The sequence below is a fragment of the Anomaloglossus baeobatrachus genome, chromosome 2, assembly GCF_048569485.1.
Source record: "Anomaloglossus baeobatrachus isolate aAnoBae1 chromosome 2, aAnoBae1.hap1, whole genome shotgun sequence".
NCBI classification, from domain to species: Eukaryota; Metazoa; Chordata; class Amphibia; order Anura; family Aromobatidae; genus Anomaloglossus; species Anomaloglossus baeobatrachus.
In genome coordinates, this window is record NC_134354.1 from 474,340,516 (window position 1) to 474,354,948 (window position 14,433).

The following is a 14,433-nucleotide window of genomic DNA, read 5'->3' on the forward strand; positions in this document are numbered from 1 at the left end:
CTCCGATATTCCTTCGGATTGAATTTGCTTAAACCAGTTTATTGGCTTTCCTCCTTCTTGCTTTTGCACTAAAACTGAGGAGCCCGTGATCCCACGGGGGGTGTATAGGCAGAAGGGGAGGGGCCTTACACTTTTAAGTGTAATACTTTGTGTGGCCTCCGGAGGCAGTAGCTATACACCCAATTGTCTGGGTCTCCCAATTAGAGCTAGAAGAAAAGGAATTTACGGTAAGTAAACAAAATTCCCTTCTTCTCGGGCAGCCAAGGCTTCCCTTCAGTGGTGGCTTCTTCCCACTTCTCTGTCGAAGGGGAAATCCTTCCTGCCCCCATCCTGGGCTGTGGTCACGACGGACACGAGCCTGTCAGGGTGGGGAGCGGTCTTTCTCCACCACAGGGCTCAGGGTACTTGGACTCAGCCAGAGTCCTCCCTTCAGATCAATGTTCTGGAGATAAGGGCAGTGTATCTTGCCCTAAAGGCGTTCCAGCCGTGGCTGGAAGGCAAGCAGATCCGAATTCAGTCGGACAACTCCACAGCGGTGGCATACATCAACCACCAAGGCGGAACACGCAGTCGGCAAGCCTTCCAGGAAGTCCGGCGGATTCTGCTATGGGTGGAAGCCACAGCCTCCACCATATCCGCAGTTCACATCCCGGGCGTAGAAAACTGGGAAGCAGACTTTCTCAGTCGCCAGGGCATGGACGCAGGGGAATGGTCCCTTCATCCGGACGTGTTTCAGGAGATCTGTTGCCGCTGGGGGATGCCGGACGTCGACCTAATGGCGTCCCGGCAAAACAACAAGGTCCCGACATTCATGGCACGGTCTCAAGATCACAGAGCTCTGGCGGCAGACGCCTTAGTTCAGGATTGGTCGCAGTTTCAACTGCCTTATGTGTTTCCTCCTCTGGCACTGTTGCCCAGAGTGTTACGCAAGATCAGGTCCGACTGCCGCCGCGCCATCCTCGTCGCTCCAGACTGGCCGAGGAGGTCGTGGTACCCGGATCTGTGGCATCTCATGGTGGGCCAACCGTGGGCACTACCAGACCGACCAGACTTGCTGTCTCAAGGGCCGTTTTTCCATCTGAATTCTGCGGCCCTCAACCTGACTGTGTGGCCATTGAGTCCTGGATCCTAGCGTCTTCAGGGTTATCTCAAGAGGTCATTGCCACTATGAGACAGGCTAGGAAACCAACGTCCGCCAAGATCTACCACAGGACGTGGAGGATATTCTTATCTTGGTGCTCTGATCAGGGTTTTTCTCCCTGGCCATTTGCCTTGCCCACTTTTCTTTCCTTCCTTCAATCCGGATTGGAAAAAGGTTTGTCGCTCGGCTCCCTTCAGGGACAAGTCTCAGCGCTCTGTGTTTTTTCAGTAGCGCCTAGCCAGACTTCCACAGGTACGCACGTTCCTGCAGGGGGTTTGTCACATAGTCCCTCCTTACAAGAGGCCGTTAGAACCCTGGGATCTGAACAGGGTGCTGATGGCTCTTCAGAAACCACCTTTCGAGCCAATGAGGGATATTTCTCTCTCACGCCTTTCGCAGAAAGTGGTTTTCCTAGGGGCAGTCACTTCACTTCGGAGAGTGTCTGAGCTGGCAGCGCTGTCATGCAAAGTCCCCTTCCTGGTGTTTCACCAGGACAAGGTGGTTCTGCGTCCGGTTCCGGAATTTCTCCCTAAGGTGGTATCCCCCTTTCATCTCAATCAGGATATCTCCTTACCCTCTTTTTGTCCTCATCCAGTTCACCAATGTGAAAGGGATTTGCACTTGTTAGATCTGGTGAGAGCACTCAGACTCTACATTTCTCGTACGGCGCCCCTGCGCCGCTCGGATGCGCTCTTTGTCCTTGTCGCTGGCCAGCGTAAAGGGTCACAGGCTTCCAAATCAACCCTGGCTCGGTGGATCAAGGAACCAATTCTCGAAGCTTACCGATCTTCTGGGCTTCCGGTTCCCTCAGGGCTGAGGGCCCATTCTACCAGAGCCGTGGGTGCGTCCTGGGCTTTGCGGCACCAGGCTACGGCTCAGCAGGTGTGTCAGGCAGCTACCTGGTCGAGCCTGCACACTTTCACGAAACACTATCAGGTGCATACCTATGCTTCGGCAGATGCCAGCCTAGGTAGGCGAGTCCTTCAGGCGGCGGTTGCCCACCTGTAGGAAGAGGCCGTTTTACGGCTCTATTACGAGGTTTTACTTTACCCACCCAGGGACTGCTTTTGGACGTCCCAATTGTCTGGGTCTCCCAATGGAGCGACAAAGAAGGGAATTTTGTTTACTTACCGTAAATTCCTTTTCTTCTAGCTCCAATTGGGAGACCCAGCACCCGCCCCTGTTCCCTTCGGGCTGTTGTTCTTTGTGTACACATGTTGTTCATGTTGAATGGTTTCAGTTCTCCGAAATTTCTTCGGATTGAATTTACTTTAAACCAATTATAACTTTTCCTCCTTCTTGCTTTTGCACCAAAACTGAGGAGCCCGTGAGGCACGGGGGGTGTATAGGCAGAAGGGGAGGGGCTTTACACTTTTAAGTGTAATACTTTGTGTGGCCTCCGGAGGCAGAAGCTATACACCCAATTGTCTGGGTCTCCCAATTGGAGCTAGAAGAAAAGGAATTTACGGTAAGTAAACAAAATTCCCTTCTTCACTACTGATTGCAATTGCAGTACTATATATGTATATATTATTTGTAGTATATTGGCAGCTTTTCTCAGCGTATTTGTTAAAGATGAATCCAGCCTCACAGGATTTTCTTCCCCTTTTTAGCCTTTTCTTTCTGTTTACTGTATATTGTAAAGTGGTCATATACGCATATATATTTTCTTCATCGTTCCTTATGGGAGACCCAGACCATGGGTGTATAGCTTCTGCCTCCGGAGGACACACAAAGTACTACACTCAAACGTGTAGCTCCTCCCTCCTAGCATATACACCCCCTGGTAGCCAGTCCTAGCCAGTTTCAATGCTTTGTGTTCAGGAGGTCACACACACACATGCATTCTCTGATTTTTGATTTTTTGGATTTCAAAGATTTGGAAGAAAAGCGGGTCCAGTCTGGACTCCCGGCATGTCCCTTCTCACCCCACTGTGTCGGCGGTGCTGTTAAGGTTGATTTTACAAGGCTGGAGCCTTCACATGCCGCGCTCCTTCACCATCCCCTGGGGCTCTGGCTTGAAGTGGGAGCCATCACGGTTCTCACTGCTTTGCAGGAGACCGGTCTCCATCCGCAGCCCTTTCAGGATCCTGCCGGACGGAGCGCTCACCTCCCAGGGACCTGGCACCTGCGTCTCACAAGCTAAGTACTGAGACATTTTTACCACAGAAAGTGGTCTTTCCAGGGGTCCCTTGTACATTATTTATTGGGGAGAGTGTGTTATATGACTGTGTTAACATTTCCGGCCGGTTCTCCAGTTTTCACTGGAGAACCGCGCCGATGGTGCCTGCACGCTGGCCACATGTTTAAATCTAGGCCCCGGCTTCGCCTGAGGCCTAGTTTCGGTTTTCACTGCCCCTGCATGTCAGTCATGCAGAGGGACAGTGCGGCTCCGCCCAGCGGCTGTTCAGCACAGGGAACGGACACTCCTCACTGAGGAAAGATTCCCTCCCCTGTCTACCTCATTTGCCCGCTCTCAGAGTAGGCCCCGCCCCCTCTCCTCGCTCCGGTCGCCATTTTCTCAGCATTCTCAATGTCTGCATAGGCACAGAGATACCACATTGTGACAAATGGGGGCCTGGGCTGGGGGACTGGAGGGCACAGAAATGTATGTTAAACGGTCTGGCAAGCCACAACCTCCGGTTGTGCAGCTGCTTATATTCTCTGTTTATATACTCTGCTGGGGGTCATTCTGGACAGAGCCCCCACTTCTGCAGCATGTCTCACATCAGAGCAAGACTGCAAGGCTGTTCTTAATATGCACTGCATGTAGATTCGTACTGCCTGTACCGAGCACATAAACACTCAGCCTGGAGGCTCATCAGTGGTCCCTCCAGCTGCTCCGGTGGTGCTGAGCATGCATTAGCCCCCTTCTCAGGGCGCTTCTGCTGCTACGGCTCGCTCAGCAACGCTCACAGGGAACTCTTCATCTGGTCTCAGACCCCGTCCTTCTAAAATGGAGACGCAGGGTCCCCTGTCCTTCCCCGTCCCGCAGCTCTGATTCACGAGCTGACTCACTGGACGAGGAGGATGTCTTTACTAGGGGCTCGGACGCTACTTCATGTACCATTGATCTGTCCGAAGGTGATGCAGATGCTAATGATTTGATTGCGTCCATTATATTTGTACTGGACCTCAATCCGCCTGTATCAGGGGAGCATCCCCCTCTGGCAGAAAGGCATCAGTATACCTTAAAGAGAACAAGGAGTTTGTTCCTTAACCACTCCAGTTTTCAGCCCACTGTGACCAAGCCCAGAGCCTATCCTGACAGACGCTCCCAAAGCGTGGTTCTGATGACTGTTTCCCCCTTCCACCAGAGGTGGTCAAGGAGTGGGCTCATTCACCAAGGGTGGTCCCTCCGGTGTCTAGACTTTCAGCCCGGATAGTTGTATCAGTGGCTGACGGCACCTCTCTAAGGATCGCACTGTACATTAATTCTGTACTGGACCTCAAGCCGCCAGTATCAGAGGAGCAACCCTCTCTGGCAAAAAGGCACCAGTTTACCTTGCATAAGAGAACAAGGAGTGTGTTCCTTAACCACTCCAGTTTTCAGGCCACTGTGACCAAGCCCAGGGTCTGCTCTGACAAACGCTTCCCAAAGCGTGGTTCTGATGACAGTTTTCCCCTTCCACCAGAGGTGGTCAAGGAGTGGGCTCATTCACCAAAGGTGGTCCCTCCGGTGTTTAGACTCTCAGCCCGGACCGCTGTATCAGTGGCTGATGGCTCCTCGCTTAAGGTTTTGCTGTCCGCCAGGTTGTCCTTCTGGCCAAATCTTTATGGAGGCGGCAGGGGCCTCGTTCTCCCCAGCTTTTGCAGCAGTGCGGGCTTTCAAAGCCATCTCTGCTTCTCTAGAGGAGATGCATTCCCTCACAGGGACTCTGTGCCCGAAATGGTTGCCTTAACTTCCAGACTTCGGTCTTTTCATCCTATGCCATGTCTGCCATCCTGGAGACTCTCACCGCACTGCGGTGGCCTCGGATAATTTCTTCGCTATCCGCAGGCTCCTGTGGCTTCGGAAGTGGAAGGCAGATGCTTCTAAAGAAGTTCCTTGCTGGGCTCCCTTTTGCTGGGACCAGACTATTCGGGAACAACTGGATGAAATTATTAAGGAAGCTCTTGGCGGGAAGAGTTCTTCCATGCCACAAACCTGTCCAGGGCAGGAATCAGTCGAGGTTTCGTTCTTTTCGTTCCTCCATCTGATCGTTCTCTAAGCCCTCGGCCTCGTCCACTATCTCAGCCAAGGATCGTAAACCCAAATGGCGCACGAAGCCGCGTCCTCAGAAGACCGCAGGAGATGCTGCCATTAAGTCAGCCTCCTTCTGGCTATCTGGCCACGCCAGCAACGTCCTTGGTCGGTGGCAGGCTCTCCCACTTTGGCGACGTATGGTTTTAACACGTCTCCGATCAGTGGGTACGGGATACTATCTCCCACGGCTACAGGATAGAATTCTATCCAGCCCGCCAAACAGATTTTTTCTGTCAACTCCCCCCTGCTCCAAGGCCGCCGCCTTCTCACAGGCTGTGGCATTCTTGCAGGCCAATGGAGTAATTGTACCGGTTCCCGACTGGGAACGGTTCTGAGATTTCTGCTTAAATCTATTCCTAGTCCCCGAAGAGGGCGGTGCCTTCCGACCTGGATCTCAAGCTTCTCATGCATGTTCAGGTGCGGCATTTTCGCATGGAGTCTCTGCGATCAATCAATGACCCAAGGAGATTCCCTAGCATCCATCGACATCAGAGATGCCTATCTGCATGTGCCAATCGCAGTTTCACACCAGCGTTGGCTACGTTTTGCAATCAGAGTGGTCCAATTCGTGGCTCTTCCCTTGGGGTTAGCCACGGCCCCTCGAGTATTCTCAAGGTCGGGGCAGCTGTGATTGCGGTCCTGCACCTCTAGGGGTTGGCAGTGATCCTTTTGTCCTGGACGGCCTTCTAGTCTGGGCTTCATCCAGTGCAGACTGTTAGCGGAGTGCCTCGCTCACTCTCGCCACTCTAACCAATTCAGGTGGCTTGTCATTCTGTCCAAGTCCACTCTGACTTCGACCCAGAAGTTCACCCAGGGACGCAATTCGAGACTCTGTCGGCACTTGTGACGCTGCCCTTAGTCAAACAGCAGTCCCTCCGCTGGCGGTCGACGTCGTTCCATCAGGCACCTAATACAGGTGCTGGATCAGACGGTGGTGTCAATGGAAGCGATTCCCTTGCCCAGTTCCATCTGCGTCCTCTGCGGCTGGATATTTTCCGCTGTTGGAACAAGCGGACTTCCTCCTTCCACGGGGTGGTGGCTTCGCCACAGACCAGGGGCTCGTTTCAGTGGTGGCTTCGGCCCCTCTGTCTCAGGGACGCTCCTTCCTGGCCCCGTCCCGGGTGATCCTCACCAGGATGCTAGTCTATCTGGCTGGGGAGCAGTATATCTCCACCATGGAGCGCAGGGCACTTGGACTCTGTCCGAATCAGCCCTCTGGATCAATGTGCTGGAAATCAGAGCTGTGTTTCTAGCTCTCTAAGCCTTTCACCATCTGTTGGCGGCCAGGCACATTCGAGTCCAGTCAGACAACGCTACAGGGTTTGCCTACATCAACCTCCAGGGCGGGACACTCAGCCGCCTGGCAATGTTGGAGGTTCATCGCATTCTTCAGTGGACGGAGGACTCCTAGTCCACCATATCCGCAGCCCACATCCCAGACGTGGAAAACTGGGAGGCAGATTATCTCAGCCGTCAAACCGTGGCTCCACGATCCTCAGGTTTTTGCGGCAGACGCACTGGTTCAAGTTTGGTCCCAGCTTCGTCTGTCTTACGTGTTTCACCCTCTAGTTCTTGCCCAGAGTCCTGCGCAAGATCAGAAAGGAGGGCCGTCGGGTCATTCTCATTACTCCAGACTGACCCAGGCAAGCTTGGTACCCTGACCTGCTCAGTCTGTCCGTAGTGGTGCCATGGCATCTCCCGGACTGTCCAGACCTCCTCTCACGAGGTCCGTCTTTCCGCCGGAATCCTGCGACTCTCAGATTGACGGCGTGGCTTTTGAGTCCTGGATCTTGACGACTTCTGGTATCCCTCCTGAAGTCATCTCCACTATGACTCGAGCTCGGAAGTATCCTTTGGCCTTTTTGGCCTTGCCGACCCTCCTGTCCCTTCTACAGTCCGGTATGCAGCTAGGACTATCCCTCAATTCCCTTAAGGGACAGGTCTCGGCTCTGTCAGTGTTGTGCCAGCGGCGTATCGCCCGGCTGGCTCAGGTGCGCTCCTTCATGCAGGGCGCATCTCACATCATTCCGCCTTACCGGCGGCCCCTGGAGCCCTGGGACCTTAATCCGGTCCTCACGGCTTCCGGAAACCCCCCTTTGAGCCTCTTAGGGAGGTTTCTTTGTTTCGTCTCTGTTTTGGCTGCACTCTCTTCGGAGTCACCCCTTTTTTGGTTTTTCATCAAGACAAGGTGGTTCTCCGTCCGTCTCCGGACTTTCTCCCTAAGGTGGTTGCTGCTTCCACCTTAACCGGGGCATTTTCCCTGCCTTCCTTTTGTCCGGCTCCTGTTCATCGCTTTGAAAAGGCGTTGCATACTCTGGATCTGGTGCGGGCGCTCCGGATCTATGTGTCTCGCACCGCTGTTCTTAGGCGGTGCACCTCTCTTTTGTGCTGATCAGCGTAAGGGCCTCTCGGCATCTAAGCCGACCCTGGCTCGTTGGATTAGGTCGGCCATTTTTGATACCTACCAGTGTACTCAAGTGCCTCTCCCGCCGGGGATCAAGGCACACTTAACCAGAGCTGTCGGTGCCTCTTAGGCTTTCAGGCCCAGGCTACGGCTCAGCAGGTCTGTCAGACTGCCACTTGGATTAGTCTGCATACCTTTTCGACGCACTACCAAGTGCATGCTCATGTTTCAGCAGATGCGAGCTTGGGCAGACGCATCCTTCAGGCGGCTGTCGCCCATTTGTGAAGTTAGGTTTCGCCTACTTCTCAGTTTTCTGTTTATTTCCCACCCATGGACTGCTTTGGAACGTCCCATGGTCTGGGTCTCCCATAAGGAACGATGAAGAAAAAGAGAATTTTGTTACTTACCGTAAATTCTTTTTCTTATAGTTCCGACATGGGAGACCCAGCACCCTCCCTGTTGCCTGTTGGCAGGTTTCTTGTTCCGTGTGTTTTCACCGGCTGTTGTTGTTGTAGACAGAGGTTCCGGTTGTTCCGGGTTTTGCTCTGTCTCTACTTGTGGGTGGATGTCCTCCTTCAGCTTTTGCACTAAACTGGCTAGGACTGGCTACCAGGGGGTGTATATGCTAGGAGGGAGGAGCTACACGTTTGAGTGTAGTACTTTGTGTGTCCTCCGGAGGCAGAAGCTATACACCCATGCTCTGGGTCTCCCATGTCGGAACTATAAGAAAAAGAATTTACGGTAAGTAACAAAATTCTCTTTTTATTGATACACTATACGTGGGAACACATCTTGCATGTTGTGTATGATCCAATATTTGGTTCATATTGGTCTTTATACATTTTGATCATCTTGAATTGTTCATGTTTTAAGTTCTGCTAATTTCCCGCAGGTTGCGAATGAAGCCCGATGTAGTATTGAGACACCTATCAATCGCTGTGTGCTCCGCAGATCAGAGTTACATGCCCCAGCAAGTGGGTGTTGCAGTGGGACGAAACCCCAGCAATCTGCAGGAGGTTCGCGAGGTCCACATTACCAGCCATAATACAGGCTATGTGACATTGCTGGAAAATGCAAACATAAATCAGATGTGTGAGTCTGTCCAGTAAATCTACTGCTTTGGGTTTTCTTGTCTTGCTTTGCTATTTGTAAATAAGTTGGGGTGTAAAGTAAAAGTACAAGGAGCACCCCGTATAGAATGCCAGTCTTGAATCTGTATCTCATATACTGTTGTTCTTATTCATTTTAATACTTTTTCAAAGTATAGTATAGCAAAAAAGTAGCTTCAGTTTCTTTTAGGCTATGTGCCCACGCTGCTGAAAATTTGCGGAATTTGCCACAATTTTTTTGCGGAAATTCCGTGGATTTCTCAAAAATCCGCAGGACAGTTAGTCCCCAGCCATTTCTATGGCATTTTGGAAGTGCTGTGCCCATGCTACGTTTTTTTCCGCAGCGGAAATAATGCGGATTTTCCTGCAGAAAAATCTGCAGCATGTTAATTATTCCTGCGGATTTTTCCACGCGATTTCTATACTTACCTGCCTTGATTGAATACACCGGAGTCACTTCCTCCAGTGCAGAGGAGCGCGGTGGAGCCAGGAGGTGGGCGGGGCCTGCACGAGCTGCGGTCATGTGACAGCCGAAGCTAGTTCAGGCCCGCCCACCTTCTCCTGCAAAGTGCAGACACTGTCGGAAACTGACGTGCTGCGTGATGGAGGTCAGTATGAACGCCCCGATCACTCCAGCACTTGTTCTGCATTGAGGATGCAGTGCCGAAGCCATGGTACTGTATCCTCAATGCAGAAAGCTCGCAGCATATCCGCAGGACATTCCGCAATACAACCGCAGCATGGAAACAGACAAAGTTGTGCGCAGTTTTCCGGGAGCTCCTGTGGAATGTCCTGCAGATACCATATATCCACAGGACACTTTCCCCGTGGGCACATAGCCTAAGGGTAGCGGATGCAGAGGAAATTGAAAAGAACACACTTGGCGCGTACGGGTTTGAATGGATATATCCAGTGGATGCTCAAGGACTATCTGGACACATCCTAAATGGGTTCACAAAGCATTGCTTTATCTTGTAACATTGTGTTATTTATTACATATGAATGTGATTTAGATCACTGAACTCCAGCTCTGCTTGTGGAATGGATCTGATGCCATCATGTCTGTAAATTCTATACAAATCCTGCGCTCACATTCGCTTCTCTACTTGTGGTAATGTGAGGAAGCAGAATTCTTGATGAGCCATTATGGCTACACTTGGATGATCTCATTAGTGTACTGTGGTTACCTGACTTCTAGAGAAAAAGCCATATCATTTCTAAAAGCTGCTTCCAATATGATTAACGTTAACTCTTTTCTGCCCTGTGATAGTAGTACAACCCGGTCAAGGGGTTGTTTCCTTGAACCGACGTGCTGTGCTGTTGCGTCAAAGTGAGGGTGTTGACACAGGAGTGGATTCTTTCTGTAGCTAGCAGCTAACTGCTTTAATGGCTGGGATATACGTTATCAATACCGGTAATATTTGTGGCATCTAGGGAACTTGAGAAAGACAGCGACGCTCCCCCATACACAGTCGAATTTTGACAATAAGGCTGCTTTCACACATCCGGTTTTTGCTGAGCGGCACAATATGGCGCTTTGCAGAAAAAACGCAACCGGTTTTTTTTGCCGCCAATTGCTTTTTTTTCTGCATAGACTTGCATTAGCGCCGTATTGTGCCGCATGGCCTTGCGTTGCGTCCGTTTTTTGCCGGACGCGGCATATATAGCCCATGCGGCGGGCGGATGGAACGTTGCCTGGCACGTTTTTTTGAGCGGCGAAAAAAACACATCGCGCGTCATCCGGCGCGATTTACAATGCAAGCCTATGGACGCCGGATGCGGCATCCTGCGGCAAAAACCGCATCCGGTCGCTAGATGCGGTCTTTGGCACTGCGCATGCTCAGTATCAAGCCGCATCTGTCAAAAACCGGATGGGCCGCATGGAAAAACGTATGCAACGGATCTGTTTTTTTCGCCGAATCTGTTGCATAGGTTTTTGATCCGGATTGAGCCGCACTGCATAAACCGGATGTGGGAAAGCAGCCTAAGAATCTGATGCCGGAGGGATGCTATGGCAGCTGCAGGCTTCTTCCTCCACTTTATTTGCTGCTTCTCAGATGGCAGGACCTAAAACATAAGTTGGCATTTAATAAAACAATGATAAACAATATGTCACAACACTGGAGCTTAGCATTGCCATATAAGTGACAATACAAATCAAAAGGGTCCGTGGAGCCTCTATTAGGAGTCTCAACACGGAAAATAGCCAGATATCCCTCCGGGAAGGACCTAGCCAGAGTGTGGCTCTTTTTAGGAGACCACCATAACCACCATATTAAGTGGCCCTTTAACCCCTTAACGACCGCGGGCCGTAAAATTACGTCCTAGTGGTCATAATGTTACTGCCAGCGGTCTGTTGGCGGCAGCATGCCGCGATCGGCGCACATCTCAGGTGATTTTCACAGCTGAGATGTGTGCCTGCTAGGCACAAGCAGAATCGTTATCTGCTCGTGCCGTTTAACCCCTTAAATGGCGCTGTCAATATGTGACAGCGCCATTATAAGCGCGATCGCGGTAAACTTTTACTTACTGCCCGATACCGGAAGTCACGTGACGCGATCACGTGACTTCCGTTAGTTGTCATGGTAGCACAGGGTCATGTGATGACTCCTGTACTACACATGAATTGCTTTCACGCACAGCAAAAGAGAAAGAGAGCGTATCTGCTGTTTACAGCTGTGTAGCTGTGATCAGCAGATACTGCAGAGCGATCGGAATGCTGATTGCAATAGCCCCCTAGGGGGACTAATAAAATAAAAAAAAAGTTAAAAAAAGTTTTAAAAAATTAAAAAAAAAACAAAAAAGCCTAAAAGTTCAAATCACCCCCTATTCGCCCCATTGAAAATTAAAGGATTAAAAAAAAAATAAAAAAAATATATACACACATTTGGTATCGCCGCGTTCAGAAACGCCCGATCTATCAAAATATAAAATCCATTAATCTGCTCAGTATACGGCGTAGCGGCAAAACAATTCCAAACGCCAAAACGAGTTTTTTTTGTCGCCACAACTTTTGCGCAAAATGCTAAGAGGCGATCAAAACGTAGCATCTGCGCAAAAATGGTACCGTTAAAAACGTCAGCTCGAGATGCAAAAAATTAGCCGTCGCTGAGCCATAGATCCCGAAAAATGAGAACGCTACGGGTCACGGAATATGGCGTAAAACGTGCGCCACTTTTCTTTGTCGCTCCTTATTGGGAGACCCAGACAATTGGGTGTATAGCTTATGCCTCCGGAGGCCACACAAAGTATTACACTAAAAGTGTAAAGCCCCTCCCCTTCAGCCTATACACCCCCCGTACTGCTACGGGCTCATCAGTTTTTATGCTTTGTGCGAAGGAGGTCAGACATGCACGCATAGCTCCACAGCTTAGTCAGCAGCAGCTGCTGACTATGTCGGATGGAAGAAAAGAGGGCCCATAACAGGGCCCCCAGCATGCTCCCTTCTCACCCCACTCTTGTCGGCGGTGTTGTTAAGGTTGAGGTATCCATTGCGGGTACGGAGGCTGGAGCCCACATGCTGCTTTCCTTCCCCATCCCTCAATTAGGGCTCTGGGTGAAGTGGGATCTTTTCGGTCTCCAGGCACAGGAGACCGTGCTCCATCCACAGCTCCTGAGGACCATGCTGGATAGGAGCCGAGTATCGTTCAGGGACATGGCCCTGCTACTTTGAGGTACTCTGTGTCCCCGTGGGGACCGCGCACAGCAACACTCCAGCATTGCTGGGTGTGCTAGTGCACCGGGGACAGCAGCGCTGACTGCGTTTGTGCCATTACACACTTCAGCGTCGCTGAGTGTGTTCGTGTAGGGGGACTGCCGCTCTGACCGCCGCTGCCGTGGTTATCACTACGGCGCGGCTGGGACTGTTAGTGCGCCGGGGACTTCCGCGCCGACCGCGCTTACACGGCGGCCGCGCTTATAACTCGAGTCCCCGGCTTTTGCGGCCTAGTCTCGTTTTCTTCCCGCCCCCAGCCCTTCCAGTCAGGGGAAGGGCGGGACGCTGTACAGGACGGCAGCACTGAGGGCTGGAGCATGCTTTGCATACTCCACCCCCCTCACTCTGCACAGTGGGGCACCAGTTCCCGCACTTTTCTGGGTCACGCCCACGGCTCCCTCTCCTCAGGACGCCGGCAGCCATTCCTCTCAGCTCTGCTAACGCTGGAGAGGAGAGACAAGCTCAGGGAGACCCAGGCAGGATTTCTGGTGCCCACACACCCGCTTTGCGAAGGCGGTAAGCAGCACCTGTGGTGCTGGCCCCACTAGTGCAGAAGTGTACTTATAGATTACATGATTATAGACTATACGTTACACTGTATGGTGCACTGTTGATTTTTGTCTATATACCCTCCTGTATTGCTCAGAGGAGACAACAGCATGTCGTCCACAAATAGCAAGGGTGCCAAAGCACAGACTTACTATGCTGCCTGTGCAGCATGTACGGCTATACTGCCGGCAGGTTCCACTGACCCTCATTGTGTGCAATGCTCGGCCCCTGTGGCACTTTCTCAGCCGGAGCCTCTGCTAAGGGCTGCCCAGGGAGAACCACCTGTTAACACTGTCCAGGTGACAGGGACGGAGTTTGCAGTTTTTACTGAAAGACTTTCGGAGACTATGGCTAAGATATTAGAAGCCTTGCAGTCCAGGCCGGCATCTCAAGCCAGGGGCACTGTGGAATCATTGCCCCCTGGTCCCCCTCAGTTGGAACAGCAATGTCCTCCCGGGGTGTCTCATGGATCCCAGGGTGAGGTCTCTGACACGGACCGCAGCCCCAGACCGATTAAGCGAGCTCGCTATGATATCCCCTCGACATCATCACAATGTTCAGGGTCTCAGCGAGAGGACTCTCTGTATGATGAAGTGGAGGTAGCTGATCAGGATTCTGATCCTGAAGCCGCTCTCAACCTTGATACTCCTGATGGGGACGCCATAGTGAATGATCTTATTGCGTCCATCAATGAAATGTTGGATATTTCTCCCTCAGCTCCTCCAGTGGAGGAGTCAGCTTCTCAGCAGGAGAAATTCCGTTTCAGGTTTCCCAAGCGTACAAAGAGTATGTTTCTGGACCACTCTGACTTCAGAGAGGCAGTCTAGAAACACCGAGCTTGTCCAGATAAGCGTTTTTCCAAGCGCCTTAAGGATACACGTTACCCCTTCCCCCCTGACGTGGTCAAGGGCTGGACTCAGTGTCCCAAGGTGGATCCTCCAATCTCCAGACTTGCGGCTAGATCCATAGTTGCAGTGGAAGATGGAGCTTCACTCAAGGATGCCACTGACAGACAGATGGAGCTCTGGTTGAAATCCATCTATGAAGCTATCGGCGCGTCTTTTGCTCCAGCATTCGCAGCCGTATGGGCACTCCAAGCTATCTCAGCTGGTCAGGCGCAAATTGACGCACTCACACGTACGTCTGCGCCGCAGGTGGCGTCTATAACCTCTCAAACGTCGGCATTTGCGTCCTACGCTAGTAATGCTGTCCTGGACTCTGCGAGCCGTACGGCGGTTGCAGCCGACAATTCGGTGGCAATACGCAGGG

General features: G+C 51.7%; 1 protein-coding gene across 1 annotated transcript in view; it reads left to right on the forward strand.

Moving 5' to 3' along the window:
• The window catches only part of ZZEF1 (zinc finger ZZ-type and EF-hand domain containing 1), a 337,771-nt gene that overhangs the window by 36,304 nt on the left and 287,034 nt on the right, over positions 1-14,433 (forward strand). Inside the window, exon 5 of the mRNA XM_075336372.1 lies at positions 8,684-8,883. Within this exon, the coding sequence (XP_075192487.1) occupies positions 8,684-8,883 (200 nt within the window). The remainder of the gene's footprint in view (positions 1-8,683; positions 8,884-14,433) is intronic.